General features: G+C 39.3%; 1 protein-coding gene across 1 annotated transcript in view; it reads right to left on the reverse strand.

Moving 5' to 3' along the window:
* Nucleotides 1-20,081, reverse strand: part of ADAMTS18 (ADAM metallopeptidase with thrombospondin type 1 motif 18) — a 152,973-nt gene that overhangs the window by 73,878 nt on the left and 59,014 nt on the right. The window contains exons 4-8 of the mRNA XM_055299633.1: nt 11,220-11,502; nt 7,981-8,174; nt 7,595-7,678; nt 5,884-6,043; nt 2,983-3,088 (exon numbers count right to left, since the gene is read on the reverse strand). Of these exons, the coding sequence (XP_055155608.1) occupies nt 2,983-3,088; nt 5,884-6,043; nt 7,595-7,678; nt 7,981-8,174; nt 11,220-11,502 (827 nt within the window). The remainder of the gene's footprint in view (nt 1-2,982; nt 3,089-5,883; nt 6,044-7,594; nt 7,679-7,980; nt 8,175-11,219; nt 11,503-20,081) is intronic.

The raw sequence follows: 20,081 nt of genomic DNA on the forward strand, positions 1-20,081 counted from the left end.
CGAGTTAAAATTTAGGTATAAGCTAAGCCAAAGTGATGGAACAGCCAAATTATTTTATTTCAAACAGTAAAATTCTTTTCTGGTCACCAACCATAGAACTATGGTAAAGAAGCTGGGAGTGAGTAGGAAGTAGGTGCAGAGAGATGCTGATTATAAGCTGTTTATGAACTGTTCATATATAAGGCTAGCATGGTATAAAAACTTCTCTCCAACTATGATCAATTTATTAGCTGAAATCGCAAACTCTAATTGTAATTAAACTCTTTTAATAAACATATTTTTAAATGCTTGAACCCCTTTATTGAAGCCTATTAAATCTTGACCATTACTGTTATCTTTCAGATGTATTATATGAGAAAACTTTAATTTGTTTCATCTCATCACAGAAGGGTCTAGTAATTATAGAAGAAAAACTTTAGGTGTCTACTCCCTAGAAATCATGCACATTATACCTAAAGAATTCTCAAATTTCCTGACAGGAAGAATAAATGTGACATTAATGTGCATATCCACATAGGATACGTACCATAAAGACAAAGCTAACTTCAGGCAATATTAAATTGGTAGAAGATGGGGAAGTAAGAGTCTTTGATCTTCTCTAAAAAATTCAGTGCCGAGAAAAGCCTTTTCTGATTTTTTTTTTTTTAGGGATGCAAAGAACAGAATGGAGGGATATAAATATGAATTTCATCATTAATTTAAATTGTTCTTAATCTCATTATTTAAAAGAATAAAACTTGTTTCTTAGACCATATATTTATAAGGCAGATGTGATTCCCATGTAAATAAATACGTTATTCTCATATAATTTCATTTATAGAGTTAGCCTTTGAAAGTAGTCTATACCAAATAAATATGTTGTGATAAAAGATATGACTCTTTTTGTGATCTATGTCTATAATATGGCCATTTTTCCAGCATTCCTTCCAGTTTGTCAGGAAAATAGTAGCAGGGCACCTGTATGCTATGATCCTATCAGTGACTTCCTTAGGTATGCAGAGGTGACCACTCAAATATAGGTATTGACTAACCCCAACGTATACTCAGTGAAAGCATTTTCTTATCCTCAGCTTTTCCCAATTTAATTCTTCTTCTCACCTAACCAAGACGTTAAGGGGATTTCTTTGAGAGACACTCTTTCTAAATATATTTGCGAAAGTCAAAAACAGAAAGAAACCTATAAATAAAGCATGAGAAGAAAGAGCAAGAATCCCAGAAACAGAGATGGGGTAGGAGAGATTGAAGCCCTTATGCTAGAGGAAAAGAACTTACTTAGAACTTCAGTGGAATTTTACGTGCATAAGAAAACCAAGCTGGAATTTAATTTTGAACTTAATATTCTTAAATTTACTTTAATAGCATTTTAGATGATGATTACATATTTTCTTTAGCATGTGCCAAATGCCATATAAATATCTCAGGAATTGTCTGTTTCAAAACTTCATAAGGCCATGTTATTTAGAACTTAAGTATGTATTTTATTTTACATCTGTCCTTCCCCCAACCTCTGACTTCTCTCCCGCATCCTACCTGAAGAATATGTTCTGCTTTTCCTTATCTAAAATGTTGGATTTTGATTTTGGATAATTTTAACACATATGCAAAGATAATGAAATTTTTCAATGACCAGTATTTTGAAAAGTGACACCTGTTCATTTGGACTTGATGCTAGTAAAACAAACTTAGACATACATTTGACATGCACACATATTTTATTTCCTGCTTTGTATGAGAAGCATTGTTCTTAATGAGCATTTTTGCTTCTCCATTTACAATTTTAAAAATTGGCTTATTCGTATCTAAGAAACTGTGCATGTGTGTCTAAGTGTGTGCGTATGTATGTATAATAATGTTGGAAATTTGTTGGACAACAGTAACAACAATGACCAAGATTTAAATTTCCTAAAGATAATAAATGTAGCTTATAGAAGATAATGGCACTGTTCAGGCGTGGTGGCTCACACCTGTAATCTCAGCACTTTGGGAGACCGAGGTGGGCAGATCACCTGTAGTCAGCCTGGCCAACATGGTGAACCCTCATCTCTACTAAAACTATAAAAATTAGCCAGGCATGGTAGTGGGCACTGGTAATCCCAGCTACTCAGGAGGCAGAATCAGGTGAATCACTTGAACCCAGGAGGCGGAGGTTGCAGAGAGCCAAGATTGTGCCACTGCACTCCAGCCAGGGTGACAGACCGAGACTCTGTCTCAAAAAAAGAAAAAAGATACCAGCACCAACATATAAAAGTATCAACTATGGTTACTGAATGATGTTTGCTTTTGAGTCAAAAATTAACTAGACGCTTTGACAATATATGAGTTATTTCCTGTATGTTGAATAAAATATACACACAAGTACACACACACAAACATTCCTAAACTGGTATATCTGAAGAGTACTACACGTTGAAATAATTATTTTGTAAAGTATTATACTTGCTCCAATGCAGCTGCTATTGCTCAAATATTTGAAAATTCTCTATAGCGTTGTCCCCGTCACAAAAGGAAGATTTAGTAACACCAATTAAAAGAATATTAAGTATATGCAATGTTGCCAACTAAAAGAATATTCAGTACATGCAGCAAAAGTTTTTTTAAAAAGCAGCATGCCATTATACTCTGGGAATTTATTTTTCTCCATGATTACTTCCTGTGCATAAAGAATCAGCTAGAAGTGTCTTCATTGCTGCAAAACATGAACAAAAATAAACAAATGCCTAACAGCCTAGAGACTTAGTTAAATAACTTGCAGTCTATGCACACGAAGGAGTACTGTGTGGCTACAAAACGCTGCTGTTTAAAAAGAATGAAATCAACAACAACTAGCCTTTATTGAGCCATTTGTATAGTCAGAAACTATTCTAAGCTTTACACAAGACTGATCCTCTTTGTTCTGCCTAAGTCAACAACAATGGTTAGAGGAACGCCAATGAATCAGCCAACTAATTTTCATATAAAGTAGTGGGTCAAAGAGCCACTTACTTGTGCCCCGACTCATGAGCAATGGTGAAGGCAAGGCCAAGTCCTGTGTCCTCATTGATGGTACAACTTCGGTACTTAGAGCACATGCCACTGATGGGGGCAAACCCTATTGAAAGAGCAGTTTCAAATGTGAATCCAAAGGTTGCACAGACAGATACTTGATGATTTATGTCCTCAAAATGTTCTACACAGTTTTAGTTTAATAGATCAATGCATTCAATGTTTTTGAAAAAAGAAAAAAAAAACTAACGATCTATAGTTCTTTGTCCTGTGTAATGATAACGTATAAATGCAGCATTTCCTATTTTCTTGCTTTTGTTACATATTGTTATCAACTGATCCTCGTAAGAGCCCTGTAAGGCCAGTATGAGTACTGTAATTCCCATTTTACATTTAGTTTAGTAAGCCACAGAATATTTATATGCCTTGTCGGGGTTTATCATTCGGGTCAGAGCAACGGATAGAATGATAGCAAAACCAATGCAAAATGCTCACTGAACAGTGGCATTAACGTCACAGCTCAGGGTGTATTTTCCAAGGAAAGACACATATCCTGGTCTTTTACTAGAGCAGAAAACATGAAAATGCCTAAGCAATGTGTGCAGATTAAATTCATTTTTCTCTGGTTCTTTATAAAGTGGTAAGTGCTTCTGTTCCCAAAGTTACCTCCCTCTAAGAGCCATTATAAAGGCATCCCGGCCAGCCCTTAAGTCTATCTTGAAATATGACGCAGTATGTGAGAACATCTTTCTTTCCAGCTTTGGGTCCTAATAATCAGTAGAACAAATCAGCTGAGAAATCTAATAAAAAGGCACAAATAAGGGGTGGCATCATTATCATTACTGCCATCATCATAGTCACTAAATAAATGGTTGCCAAATTCACACACTGTGCTATACGTCTATTGTATATCTGTATGCGTATGTGTTTATAGATTAGGAAACCAAAGCTCAGAGAGGTGAATTAACTTGTTCAAGATCTCAGAGTCATAAATTCTAGACTCAGGAATCAACCACAGACATATGGGAAGTCAAAGCCCACGCCCTTTGCATTAGGACACACTGCTTCAAGTAAGTAAGCTTTTCCACAGTTGTTGGAATTTCTGTTTTGTTTTTTCCAAGCCTTTTCTTACATTCTGGTCTCTAGATAACAGACAACACCGTCTGCTTCTCAGAATCTCTCTTGAAAACATCAACAATGCATTGGATTATCATATGTCACTTTGCACATTCCAAATTCAGAATATGAATGGATGGATACCATCTTTCATTATAAAAACCCTTTCTATGGAACAATTCCCAAAACAGTTGTGTTTTTGAAGACTGTGATTAATGGTTAGTTGTTAAAATAAACTTATTTATAGGACATAATAGAGAAACTGCAGAGAATTTGAGAAACATAAAAAATAAAATTTCTGCCCTGGCACGGTGGCTCATTCCTGTAATCCCAGCACTCTGGGAGGCTGAGGCGGGTGGATCATTTGAGGCCAGGAGTTCGAGACCAGCCTGGCCAACATGGTGAAACCTGTCCCTACTAAAAATACAAAAATTAGCCAGGCATGGTGGCGGGCGCCTGTAATCCCAGCTGCTCTGGAGGCTGAGGCAGGAGAATCAGTTGAACACGGGAGGCAGAGGTTGCAGTGAGCCGAGATTGCACCACTGCACTCCAGCCTGAGTGACAAGAACAAGATACCATCTCAAAAAATAAAAAATACATAAAATTTCTTGAGAAGTCCAACATACCATTATCTCTAATGTATCATAAGGGATTTTAAAGAACTTTGAGGAAAAATATGAGCGGAGTACATCACATAAGCTTTTCTCAACTCCACAAAATTCTACCATTCATCTGGACAATTAGTTTTATCAGCAAACTATGGCTCCTGTGTTCCGTTTTTGTAAATAAAGTTTTATTAAAACACATCTGCATTCATTTATTTACGTATTACTTGTGGCTGCTTTTGCAACAATACAGCTGAAATGACTAGTTGCCACAGAGACCTGTGGCCTGCATAGCCTAACATACTGACTATCCGGCCCTTCTTCACAGAGAAAGTTTGCTGACTCCTGATTTAGACAACCATCCATCAACTTTTAAAAAATGTTGAATTCCTATTATGTGCAATGGAATATGGAATATAGTATAGATATAAAAGATGCAATTCTTGCTATCACTGTCTTGTACAAATAAGGAAGAACTCAGTACTTCAAAGTCAAGTAACTTTCTAAAAGAGGCACTGCTACCTAGTGGCACAGTTAGGTACCATGGAGCCCAGTAAAATCCTCTTCAACTACCTGATTCTGTGGTCATGATGCTTATGGAATAACCTACAAGTTTCTAGTTAAATAATGTATCTCACACCTCAGTGATCATCAGTAGGATCAATAAAGAAAAATACAAGCCAGGCGAGGTGGCTTATGCCTGTAATCCCAGGACTTTGGGAGACCAAGGGGGGCAGATCACCTGAGGTCAGGAGTTCTAGACCAGCCTGGCCAACATGGTGAAACCCATCTCTACTGAAAATACAAAAATTAGCCAGGCTTGGTGGCAGGCGGCTGTAATCCCAGCTACTCTGGAGGCTGAGGCAGGAGAATTGCTTGATCCCAGGAGGCAGAGGTTGCACTGAACCGAGATTGTGCCATTACACTCCAGCCTGGGCAACAAGAGTGAAACTCCATCTCAAATAAAAAAAAATACAAAATGAAGAAAGTAAGTGGGCTCCCCACATTCTAAGTTCAGTTAAAAAGAACAATAGTCACCAGAGGGTATGTGAGGTTACTCCACAATTTAAATATTATGTCTCTTTATTAAGGAACGTAAGGGCTATCCATCATCCATAGAAAGTTTGCATACTGTGTTTTCAGCTAACAGGTGTGTGTGAAGGATCTGTTCATACCATACCTAGAGTGTCACATGGTTCATTCTTCCAAGAACAAATATCAAATCCCGTGAGTAAGATGGCATGATCATGTCTCTTGCCATTCTTTCCAATGAGCGCAGACTGCCATTGACAAAAACTATTCAGAGACTGGTCTGCATGATGGTTGATCAATAATCCTCCCTATGGGAAACCCACAGAAATCAAAGGGTTAATTTGTCACAGAGATGAGAATGCTGAATCATTCCATTTGTACAGGCAAACACAGAAACATATTTCTAGGGAAAAAGATCACTAGAGGAAAACACTTGAACTAAGGCAGGAGTCAGGAAAATATCTATTTTAAGTAAATGCTCACAATATTTAAAGCAACTACAAAGTTTCTGTAGTGTGGCTTACGATTGATTACAGTTCTACAAAAAATAACCTGGCATCAGTTAGAACACCGTCGTTCATCTCACCTAGTACTACCTTTAAAAAACTGTTACAACTTTTAAAACATGATAATTAATTAATGGTGATGAAGGTCAATGGCTTTTCCATAAAGCCTCATCATTATTTCCATAGATGTCAAAATTCCCAGCAAAGCGTCTGGCACATCATAGGTTACAATCAATCAATCAATATAACGAAAATTCACTGAATGAATAAGCAAATGACGATATGATTCCAAAGGATAAGAGAGGACCTACCCTTAAAATAATCATTTGTCAAATATTTGCTTAGTCAAAACTGTTGACTTGGCCACGTTGAAGGTTTTTAGACAAGATCTTTAATTATCACTTAATTAGGATGTGGCTGGCTTCAATGGCCTTGGGCAACCTATTAGTAGGCTAAAGACAAAAGTGTCTGCTAACCAGCACACGTCCTTTCTATCTTTCTAAAATTCCAAAAACCATTTGACAAGATGTTAACTTCTGTAGCTCTCCACACCTGGGCAATTAGATCAATTTTTGTCTAGTCTGTGTCTTCCTGCTTTTCATGTTTTTTATTGGCATTACAGAAGAAGAGGAAAACCCTCAGGGAACTTAAAAAGTAGCCATTTGAATGGTAATCGCTATCTCAGAGAAACAGAGTTTAAACATCAAAACACTACAAAGCAGTGAGTACCATGTAATTTAACACTTTATTACATGTTCTGGTTTTCATAATTTGCCCCATGTTTGTGTCCTGCATCTCACTGTGATCAATCCAAGGGCAGCTAAATATCCCTTGTTTATTCCCTGTATTACCTAAGATGGTACTGGGGATACAGTAGGTTTACTACAATAATTTTCTGATGTCTTATTTTCCGTATATTTTTGAAATATCCTTCTGCATCCACCAGCAATTACTCAGCATATCAAACTTGCAAAATCTAGCTAATCCTTAAATCTATGACCAAATTCACCTTCTTTGTGAAGCCTACATACCATTTATTTTATGTAACATATTTATATTGCATATTTTTATTTATATTATCTATTTGCATATTATTTAATACTTATGTACCATTATTTATGTATATATATGCATATATAATATAAATACATTTAAATATAAATATTTTTCTGGTGCTTTAGTTTAATTGTGTGATTACACAACCTTTTACAATTGTACTTTGAGGAGAGTCAGCCTAGTATCAAATTTGAGCAGTTAACGACTAGTACATGGATTAGTGAACACAGTAGGTGTTCAAGAAATGTATTCTGAACGACAGACTGAATGAAGACATAAATGAAGTTTGCCACTTACAGGTTCTTGTTCCAGAAGAATGAGGCTCACCACAACCACGTTTATGTCACTTCCAATAGTCCCATCTTTAAACAGGCCAGAAACCTGTTGGAACAATGGAAATCAAACAAAATCTCAAAATTTTCAAAACCTTAGGGGGAATCAATCAGGCATATTGAATGAAATATCCAGGATTCAACTGAACCAAATATATGTATATATAAAGACAATTTCCTCAAAACTCAGCTTAAAAAAATAAAACCACGTATGTAGCTATTGAAAGCAATGGCAGAAACTGCAATTACATTTGCACCAACCTAATACATCTGCTATTCAACCCATGCAAAAGAATTCTACGACGCTGATCTTCTTTGGAGAGCCAGAAGCTTCGTGACATCCCCCCTTACCATGTTCATTACTGTGAGAATGTACGTGGTGACATTTCCCTTGCCATGCTTTTCCACCATTTTCTTGTCTGCCACCACAAGGGTTTCCACGTTTAGGCCCTTTTGTGATTTTCCAGCTGATCTCCTGGGTCGCCCAGAGCTCCCATATTCATCAAACCTTAGATAGGTGTCCGCTGTGGGAGGCTGGGGAGCATCTATGATGAACAGAAGAGCATTTGGAAGGGATATTAGAGAATATCTGGATAAGACAGTTGAGGGAGAAACTGGAGAAAGGGAAGAAGAGAAACTATGTAATCAACACTTCACCAATCCACTAACAAGTGATGCTGTCAGTGCCTGCCCAGGTGCCTTGCATCTAGTATGTGGTCAAGAAGGACCTACTCAGTAAATGTTTGGATGCACAGATGGGTAGATAGATAGATTGGACAGGATGGATGGATGGATATGTGGATGGATAGATGGATGGATGAGCGGATGGATGGATGGTGGATGGATAAATGGATAGGTGGATAGAAATAAATGCATAATGGATGAATTCAGTAACTCAGAAATGCTCTAAAAAGGGAAAAAGAAAGAAAGAAAGAAAGAAAAGAGCAGAGCAGAGCAAAGCTCTAGGCCAGGTGTGGTGGCTCACACCAGTAATCCCAGCAATTTGAGATGCAAAGGTGGGGGGATCACTTGAGGTCAGGAGTTTGAGACCAGCCTGGCCAAGATGATGAATCCCCATCTCTACTAAAATTACAAAAATTAGCCAGGCATGGTGGTGCATGCTTGCAATCCTAGCTACTTGGGAGGCTGAGGCAGGAGGATCACTTGAACCCACGAGGCAGAGGTCGCAGTGAGCCAAGATCATGCCACTGCACTCCATAAGGAAGTCTGTCTTTTATGTCCTAAAAAGGAACACCCAACCACACCTACACATTCGCCTTTGAGATAGAGTTTCTGGGTGACAGAGTGAGATTTCATCTCAAAAAGAAACAAAAAACAAGCTATAATTCTACTTAGTAGAATGGATCAACAAAAATCAATTTTGTGCGGAGAAACTTTGAAAGTAAAAAATGCTCATTTTACTACTCAAAAACTGCAGAAATAGTGTTAATCCTTTGGATCTAAATTTATTATTTATGAATTCATTAAATATACCACTTTATACATTATTTTCTGAATAAAATGTAAACAGCTCTAAAACACTGGCCATGTCTTAAACTCTCATTTCATCAACACAGACTTTAACATAGCACATAAGAAGTGCTCAATAAGAACTCTTTGATGTGATATTGACTTAGTTATTGGGGAAACAGCATAGTAGGGGGTGATATTAAAAACTGTGTTAAACACTTTTCATAACTGGTAAAGTGTGGGTACCAAGTTAACAGAGTGGATACTGGCCATAGCCATTGAGCAGAGACCTAGAAGTGCCTGCTGGGCCAGACATGATGCCATTAGTTAATGGACAGCAACAACTACGAGCATTCCTGGGAAGAAAAATGGCATCTGGAAAGCTCAGGGAAGTACTAACTAGTACAGAAATATTTTAGTACTATAACACCGGTCCAGCTGTAATAGTGAAACTAGCTCTCTACAGAGTAAAATTAAAAGATAAAATTATTTAGAGTTAGATTTAAAAACTCAGGTTGGCCACTTATGAGCACAGTGACCTTGAGCCTCAGTTTCCTTATGTATGAAAACACGTGACACTTGCTTATAAGGTTGCTGTAAAGATTTGCTTTGATGTCTCATATCAAACATGTCTTACCACTATAAACATTATTACTACCATTAATACAGGCTAAATTATTACTCTATATATGCTAAATGGATGCCCCTTCAGGAGGATATTTCAATAATACCAAAAACTCAAAAACCTGTTAAAATGGTAAACTCTTTCATTTTTCCTCTTGATTAATATCTTAGTGATACCAGTTCCTTTTCTCCATGAGAATAACCTTCTTCTGGCTGTGCTATCCAACTTGGCACACACTTTCCACGTGTAGCTATTGAGCCACAGAAGAATTTAAAAGTTTAAAAAGCAATACTTGATTCAGGTATTGAAAATCTTTTGGCTGGGCGCAATGGCTCATGCCTTTAATGCTAACAATTTCGGAGGCCGAGGCGGGTGGATCATGTGAGGTCAGGAGTTTGAGACCAGCCTGGCCAACATGAGGAAACCTGTCTCTACTAAAAATACAAAAATTAGCTGGGCGTGGTGGCGTGCACCTATAATTCCAGCTAGTGGGGAGTCTGAGGCAGGAGAATTACTTGAACCTGGGGGGTGGGGGTTGCAGTGAGCCGAGATCGCGCCACTTCACTCCAGCCTGGGCGAAAGAGTGAAACTGTCTCAAAACTAAACAAAATGAAACAAAACAAAAACAAAAAAACAAGCAAAAAGAAAATGTTTTAAATGTTTTAAGTATGTCCCAAACAACTTGAATATGTAAACCTACTTTTTTGACCTTAATTTTATGCAAGTTAAATGCAGATTAAGTATTTCCAATAAAAATTTATCATCTGAATTTACAGGTTTAAGTGCTGTAAGTTTAAAATAAATGTGGGATTTCCAAAACTTAACAGGAGAAAAAGAATGTAAATCTCTCACTAATAATTTGTTATACTGATTACATGTTGAGATAGTATTTTGTATATGTTGGGTTAAATAAAATGTTATTAAAATTCATTTACCCTTTTTTTTAACTTCTAAAACTTGTGGCTATTAGCAAACGTAAAATTGTATTTAAGGCTTGTGTTACATTTCTACTGGACATCGCTGGTCTGGAAACGGCTGAAGGTTGTACCTAGGTCACAAACCATGCTCAAGGATACCTGTGTTTCACAGCTACCTCCCTCACATGGTAATGTTCTTGTTTCTAGAGGTCTCTCCTTTGTGTCCTCAAAAGAGACATCCAACCACACCTAGACATTTACCTCTGATTTCTTTTGTCATTGGAAATCTAGGTACTTTTCTCAGAAGCAGAGAAATCTAGGTAAGATTGGGACCTACGGCATGAAAGTAGGCGATACTAAAAGAGTAAAAAAGAAACCACATCTAAATCTTACCTAGTTTAACCTAGAATAATTGATCATCCAGCATTTGCCTGAGAGAGATAATTACTGGTCCTATGCCAAGACAGATGCTCAGGGTAGCCCCATTTTGACGTGCAAAGCTTGTACACCCAACAGCACTCAGGAAAACCCGTCGAGGCCCACATGAGAACAGAACAAGAAAAAGTTTCCTTACATACATTTCTTGCGTCGTCCACAAAAATGCTGCTTTTGCAACCTTCGATGGTGATACTCTGTCTCTCGACTCTGAGATGCATGGGGAATGTGACTTGGGGAGTAACCAGGATAATTCCGGCCAGAGCCGGGGTAGCCACGGTACCGCTGGACCTTCTCCTCTGCTGTCCTTTTGTACAGTACGTGAGGATGGTGACCCGCAGGGGAGCTGTAGTTGTGTTCCTGGGCCAGGAGCTGAGGTAACGGCGAGATGAGGAATTCATTTTTTCGTGTCCTTATTAAACCTGACTAAAAAGCCAAACACAAAGCGAACAGTCATGATTCCATGTATCCCTGTGCCAAGGGTTTGTTTTCTACAACTGCTTCTGACTAATTCCTGTATGTGGGCACAGGAACTAAAAGCTTCACACATATTGCCTCATTTTTATCTGCATCATTACAACAAACTGCTATTATTATTGAGACAGGTCTCACTTTAAAACCGAAGCTGGAGAGCAGTGGTGCAAACATGGCCCACTGCAGCCTTGACCTCCCGGGCTCAAGTGATCCTCTCAGCTCAGCATCCGGAGTAGCTGAGACTATAGGCATGCGCTCCCACGGCCAGATCACTTTTATACTTTTTATAGAAACAGGGTCTATGTGACCCAGGCTGGTTTTGAACTCTTGGCCTCCCAAAACGCTGGGACTACAGGCATAAGTCAGCGTACCTGGCCCGACAAGTTGCTATTATCACCACCCCCATTTACAAAGGAGAAAACTGAAGCTAAGATAGTAAGTAGGAATGCTAGCATGGGCACCCAGAGTTCTCTACTTTCAGAGGCAGGGCTCACAACCACTGGGCTGCCAGTCCTGATGTTTGTGCCTGAAGGGCTGAGCCATGGACATTCTGCTGCATCTGCATTTATAACCTGGCAGATGCCATGCTCACCACTGGATAGAGTGATGAATATAAAACACCCCCACTCCTTCTCCAGTTGTTCACACTTGATTTTTCTCTTTTTTTTTTTTAGATTAGGTTTCATTCTGTCCCTTAGGTTGGAGTACAACAGCACTATCGTGGCTCACTGTAGCCTTGACCTACTGGGCTCAAGCAGTCCTCCTGCCTCAGCCTCCTGAATAGCTGGGACTACAGGTACACACCACTAAGCTCAGAAATGGGGTCTATGTTGCCCAGGATGGTCTCAAACTCCTGGCTTCAAGTGATCCTCCTACCTCAGCCTCCTAAAGTGCTCAGATTACAGGTGTGAGCCACCAATTCCGGCCCATCTTGATTCACAATTGCTAAATCAATTTTTTTTATAAAAAGTTAGCAAGGATGGCAGAGAAAGGCATGAGTGATGTGATCTCTAAGTGGGGGTCTAGAGAATCTGATGAGTGGTGCTATAATGAAGAGACATATTTACCAAATCAAGAAGAAAGGGGAGACCCTGGGAAGCCCATTCAATCACAATTTCACTTTCCAAGTTCATGGCACAGTATGTGTATCTTCATACCTGATTTTGCAGCCAAAATGCACCCTTGTCTCTCTTTGAGCAAACGCTGTACTCTATCTTCTCTAGATATCAGAGTTCCCTGATACTCAAGACCCTGCTGGGGAAAGTGTGGTCTGCAGACCAGTAGCTTCAGCCTCACCCAGGTACTTGTGGGATTCAGAATTGTGGGCCTCACCCCAAACCTGCTGGATCAAAGTCTGCGCTTTATTGATATCCTCACATGTTTATGGGATCCTTTTTATTTCTGTGGTATCGGTTATGTCACATTTTTCATTTCTGATTTTATTTTAATCTTTTTTTCTTAGTCTAAGCTAAAGGTTTGTCAATTTTTTTTTGTTTTTTTTTTTTTTTTTTTTTTTTTTTTTTTTTTTTTGAGACAGAATCTCGCTCTTTTGCCCAGGCCGGAGTGCAGTGGCGCCATCTCGGCTCACTGCAAGCTCCGCCTCCCAGGTTCACGCCATTTTCCTGCCTCAGCCTCCCAAGTAGCTGGGACTACAGGCGCCCGCCACAGTGCCCGGCTAAATTTTTGTATTTGTTTAGTAGAGACGGGGTTTCACCATGTTAGCCATGATGGTCTCCATCTCCTGACCTCATGATCCGCCTGCCTCGGCCTCCCAAAGTGCTGGGATTACAGGCGTGAGCCACCGCGCCCAGCTGGTTTGTCAATTTTATCTTTTCAAAAAACCAACTTTTTGTTTCATGAATCTTTTACATTCTTTTTTCAGTCTATATTTCATTTATTACTGCTTGGATCTTTATTATTTCTTTCCTTTAATTAATTTTGGGTTTAGTTTGTTGTTATTTTTCAAATTCCTTGAGGTGCAATATTAAGTTGGGTTATTTTTGGGATCTAATTTTGGATGTAGATGGTTAACGCCAATGAATTTGAAAACTTAGAAAGAATAGAGAAATCCTGGACAAATACAGTCTACCAAAACTGAATCATGAAGAAACAGAAAATCTGAACAAACCAATAATGAGTTAAGGAGATTGAATTTGTAATAAAAAGTCTCCCATCAAAGAAAAGCCCAGGGCCTGATGGCTTCCCTGATGATTTTTACCAAATTTAAGGAAGAACTAATACCACTCCTTTGCAAACTATTGAAAACAAATTGAAGAGGGGGTAGTTTTCCAAACTCATTCTACATGGCCTGCATCATCCTGATACCCAAATCAGACAAGAACAAAAAGAAATCTACAGGTCAGTATACCTGATGAACATAGATGTGGAAATTCTCAACAAAATACTAGCAAACCAAATTCAACAGTGCATTAAACAGATCATTCACCATGATCGAGTGGAATTCATCTCAGGGTTGCAATAGTTTAACATACATTAATCAACAAACATGATACATCACATTAACAGAATCAACAAAGAAAAACACAATTTTAATAGATGCAAAAAAATGCATTTGATAAAATTTAACATCTCTTCATGATAAAAACTCTCAACAAATTAGGTATAGAAAAAGTACACCTCAACACAATAAAGGCCATATATGACAAACTCCCAGCTAACATCCTACAGAATGGGGAAAAGTTGAAAGAAAGCCTTTCCTCTAAGATCCAGAACAAGACAAAAATGCCCACTTACACCACTTGTATTCTACAAAGTACTGGAAGTCCTGGGTAGAGCAATTAGGCAAGAGAAAGAAATAAAGGGCATTCAATTTAGAAAGGAAGAAGCCAAACTATCCCTATTTTCAGGAACATGATCTTATAAATAGAAAACTCTAAAGAAACCATGAAAAAACTATTAGAATAGAGGAACACAGTAGAGTTGTAGGATGCAAAAGTCAACACAAAAAATCAGTAGCATTTCTATATGCCAACAGTGAGCTATCTGAAAAAGATATCAAGAAAGTGGCCAAGTGCAGTGGCTCACACCTGTAATCCCAGCACTTTGGGAGGGCGAGGTGGGTGGATCACTTGAGGTCAGGAATCTGAGACCAGCCTGGCCAACATGGTGAAACCCTGTCTTTACTAAAAATACAAAAATTAGCCAGGTGTGGTGGTGGGCATCTGTAGTCCCAACTACTCGGGAGGCTGAGGCAGGAGAATTGCTTGAACTCTGGAGGCGGAGGTTACAGTGAGCACAGATCATGCCATTGCACTCCAGCCTGGGCAGTAAGAGAAAAACTCTATCTCAAAAAAAAAAAATCAAGAAAACAATCCCATTTATAATAGCTACCAAATATATATATCTAGAAATAAATTTAACCAAGGAGGTGAAGATCTCTACAATGAAAACTACAAAACACTGATGAAAGAAATTGAAGAGGATGCAAATAAATAAGAAGATATTCTGTGTTCATGGATTGAAATAATATTTTAAAAATGTTTATACAAGGCTGGATGCAGTACATATGCCTATAATCCCAGCAGTTTGGGATTTGAGATCAGCCTGGGCAACATAGTGAAACCCTGTCTCTACAAAAACTACAAATATTAGCCAGATGTGGTGGTGCACGCCTGTGGTACCAGCTTCTTGGAAGGGTGAGGTGGGAGGATTGCCTGAGTCTGAAAAGTGGACGCTGCAGTGAGCCGAAATCATTCTACTGTGCTCCAGCCTGGCTGACAGAGCAAGAACCTAACTCAATTAAAAAAAAAAAAAAAAAAAGAAAAAATAAAACACAATCCTAATATTCATATGGAACCACAAAAAGACCCTGAAGAGCAAATGCAATCTTGAGTGAAAAAGAACGCAGCTGGAAACATCACATTACTCAACTTCGAAATATACTAGAAAGCTACAGTAACCAAAAAAACATGCTATAGGAATAAAATAGACACATAGAACAACGGAACAGAAGAGAACCCTGAAATAAATCTACTCATCCACAGCCAATTGATTTTTAACAAAGGCACGAAAAACACACAGTGGGGAAAGGACAGTCTCTTCAACAAATAATGCTGGAAAAACTGGATATTCATATACAGAAGAATGAAATTTGACTCTTACATCTCACCATATGTCAAAATCTACTCAAAGTGGATTAAAGACTTAAGTAAGAGATCTGAAACTACTAGAAGAAAACATTGGGAAAATACTTCATGACATAGGTCTGGGCAAGGATTTTTTGGAGAAAAACTCCAAAGCACAGGCAACAAAGGCAAAAACAGAGAAATGGTATTATATCAAACTAAAAAGCCTCTGCACAACAAAGGAAACAATAGACTAAAGAGACAACCCACAGATGGAGAAAATATTTGTAAACTATGTATCCGATAAGGGTTAATATCCAGAATATATAAGGAACTCAAACAACTCATCAGCAAAAAATAACAATAATAATCTGATTTTTAAGATGGCCAGAAAACCTAAACAAATACTTCTCAAAAGACATACACGTGGCCAACAGGGGTATATGAAGAAAATGCTTAACATCACTAATTTTCAGGGAAATGCAAATCAAAACCATACGAGATATTACCTCACCCCAATTAGAATGACTCTTATCACAATGACAATAAATGCTGGCATGGATGTGGAGAAATGGGAACTGTTACACATTGTGGGCAGGAATGTAAATTAGTATAGCCATTATGGAAAATGGTATGAAGGATCCTTTAAAAATTAAATATAGTTCTACCATATGATCTAGCAATCCCACTACTGGGTATTTATTCAAAGGAAATGAACTCAGTATGTTGAAGAAATATCTGCACTCCAATGTTTATTGCAGCACTAGTCACAGTAGCCAAGACACAGAATCAATCTAAGTGTCTGTCAACAAACAAATAAAGAAAATGTGGTATATATACACAATGGAATACTATCCAGCCATTAAAATCATGAAATCTTGCAATTTGTGGTAATATGGGATAGTCACCTTAGGAGCTGTGGCACTGACATGATGTCTAGAGCCTGAACTCAAAGACGGAGTCTTCATTCACAAGCACATGCTGTGACTCCTGGTCCTGTTCTAGGCATTGCCATAAACAAGAGTGGTATACAACAAGTAAATGAAATGGTTCACATTCGTGGCCTCATGAAGATTATGGGACAAGAGAATCAATAGGCAAGATAAGTAAAATCTCACAACCCTAAAAATCCCAGCCATCATATCTTCAGGATATACCTCAGAGAAGCCCACCCTTCCAGATCTAGCACACATCATGCTGCTAGATGCTCGCATCTCTTATTTGGACACTTTCTATTAACGTCCCAAATCCCACCTGTCCTATCCAATAGGGTCTCCCCACATCAGCCAGAGTCCTCGTCCAGCACTAATCAACTCCTTCCATTCACTCTGGTATTAATCACAAATTCCTGGCTGACTAAACTCTGCATAATCAACTCCCTGCAGAACCTGCCAGCTTTATCTGTCCTCTCTTTCTCTTCTCACACCATTCTCAACCGGACGCTCTTTTCACTTTTTGAAACTAGTAAGTTCTTCGATACTAAATGGCATTTTCACACATTTTTTTTTTCTTTCCCCTACAGTCTTCTCCTGTCAGTTCACTTGGCTTTCTGGTGCTTATTGCTGATGTCTCAATTTAAACACCATCTTCTCAAAGAAGCTGTACTCATGACCGTATTGAAAATTATCCTCTCGGCCAGGCGCGGTGGTTGATGCCTGTAATCGCAGCACTTTGAGAGGCTGAGGTCACGAGATTGAGACCATCCTGACTAACACAGTGAAACCCCGTCTCTACTAAAAATACAAAAACTAGCCAGGCATATAGTCCCAGCTACTCCGGAGGCTGAGGCAGGAGAATCGCTTGAACCTGGGAGGCGGAGGTTGCAGTGAGCCGAGATTGCACCACTGCACTCCAGCCTGGGCGACAGAGTGAGACCCCATCTCAAAAAAAAAGAAAAGAAAAAAGAAAAAAGAAACAAAAGAAAAGAAAGTTATCCTCTCTCATGCAAAGGCCTAAGAATGATATAATGGATTATGAAGACTTGGGGAAAAGAATAGGAGTGGAGATGAGGGATAAAAGTGTACAAACTGGGTGCAGTGTATATTGCTCAGGGGGTGATGGGTGCACCAAAATCTCACAAATCACCACTAAAGAACTTACTTATGTAACTAAACACCATCTGTCCCCCAAAAACCTATGGAAATAAAAAAATAACATAAAGAAAATTATCCCCTCTCACTTCCAAATAATCTCAGGTCACAGTTTACTGGCTTTATGTCTATCGTCAATAAGGAAACAAACAAAACACAACCCTCTCCCCACCATCTCTCACATGCAGTTTTATTGCACACTCTGTGACAGGAGGGGCCACCTGAGTATCCCTGATGCATGCCACATGTTATCAGCTAGTAAATATTTGTTTCTCCAGACAAGGCGTGGTGGTTCACACCTGTAATCCCAGCACTTCGGGAGGCCAAGGAAGGCAGATCACATGAGGTCATGAGTTACAGACCAGCCTAGCCAACGTCGTGAAACCTCATCTCTACTAAAAATATGAAAATTAGCCCGGCGTGGTGGCAGGAGCCTGTAATCCCAGCTACTCAGGAGGCTGAGGCGGGAGAATCGCTTGACCCCAGGAGGAGCAGTTTGCAGTGCGCTGAGATTGCATCACTACATTCCAACCTGGGCAACAGAGTGAGACTCCATCTCAAAAAAAAAAAAAAAAAAAAATTATTTCTTCATCCCCAGACTTTTATCAGAATGGAGGTGATGCTGAAGGCATGCCAATATCAGAGAAGGAAACCAGACATAGAAAGTGACAATTTCAAGACTATAATGCACACGAACTCGTCTATATCTCAGACATGAAGCCATAAGCATTCAGTGTGATACCTTAACCTAACCTCATGACTCCCTGGGAGGAAAACCCAACAGGAAGCACAGGCAGAACTCAGGTCCCTCATTCTCTGAGCAGGACCCTCCCCATGCCCTCACCTCTTTCAAGCTGCATGCAGACAAAAAACACCATTTAAAGTCCCTCACAGAATAGAAGGAAAAAAAAAATGAATTATCCCTGAAAGCCCTCCAGCCTTACTAACTTCCTTACTTGGCTCAACTAATATCAAAGGCTTAAGCCACTTAAGTGCTTCAACTGGACTAACCGGTTTGGAAGCTTTCTATTTTCTCCCTGTTACATGCAAACTGCAGACAACTCAAATGCACAGAGAAAACTTCCACACTGAAAAAGCAATTTAAAAAATCATAATAATGGGCATCCTATATTGAGACAAACACTTGGTCTCACATAGCCTGTAAGCTTCCTATTCGGAGTGACAAGGACAAAAATCTAGAAGAATTCTTTATAATAAAACAAGAATTTTACAGTGCTAGATATTAAAAAAGAAAAGTATTATTTTTCTGCTTTAGTTTTTTTTTTTTTTTTTTTTTTTTTTTGAGACGGAGTCTCGCTCTGTCACCCAGGCTGGAGGGCAGTGGCGCAATCTCCGCTCACTTCAAGCTCCGCCTCCCGGGTTCATGCCATTCTCCTGCCTCAGCCTCTCCGAGTAGCTGGGACTACAGGCGCCCGCCACCACGCCCGGCTAATTTTTTGTATTTTTAGTAGAGACGGGGTCTCACCGTGGTCTCGATCTCCTGACCTCGTGATCCGTCCGCCTGGGCCTCCCAAAGTGCTGGGATTACAAGCGTGAGCCACCGCGCCCAGCCTTTTCTACTTTAGTTTGATAGAAAACCTTGGAATCTAACCAAATAAATACATTTTATTGCGTAAAAATATAAACCCAATACACCCAAAAGAAACTATCTGTTTATTTGTGGAGTGTGTGAAGCATTTTCAGATACCGAACACAAGCAAGGTTCTAGCTGAGTAACAGTGAATGACACAGATCTGTCGTCTCCCATGGCTTCCAATTCAATGGGGGAACCAGGGGCTAAACCAGCAAATGTCACAAATGGGAATGAAATATTATTCCTCTGTATAAAGTGTGAAGAAAAAGACGGGGTTTCACCACGTTGGTCAGGCTGATCCCGAACTCCTGACCTCAAGGGATACGCCCACCTCAGCCTCCCAAAGTGCTGGAATTACAGGCACGAAAACTTGTCTTTACTAAAAATACAAAAAATCGCACCACCGCACTCCAGCCTGGGTGACAGAGTGAGAGTCTGTCTCCAAAAAATAAAATAAAATAAGCATGAAGAAAAAGAGCAAAGTTCTATGAGAGGAAATAATAGAAGGAGTGAAAGGAGCAGGGAAGCTAATTTTAGAGGGGGAGGTAACGGAACACTTTTCTGAGGAGAGGCATTTCTTGTGAGACCGGAAGTCCTCTCCTGGTCCATGATGGCGAAGTCTAGATGGAACTGAGAGACCGACGTCTCAGAGCTAAGGAGCAGAAAGGGTGGTGAGAACAGGAAGAAAGCAGAGACCCTGAGGCCTGCTAAGGAGGAGATGGACTGGGGACGCCCTTAGGCTCCTCCTACAATAAAGGACAG

The sequence above is a fragment of the Symphalangus syndactylus genome, chromosome 11, assembly GCF_028878055.3.
Source record: "Symphalangus syndactylus isolate Jambi chromosome 11, NHGRI_mSymSyn1-v2.1_pri, whole genome shotgun sequence".
NCBI classification, from domain to species: Eukaryota; Metazoa; Chordata; class Mammalia; order Primates; family Hylobatidae; genus Symphalangus; species Symphalangus syndactylus.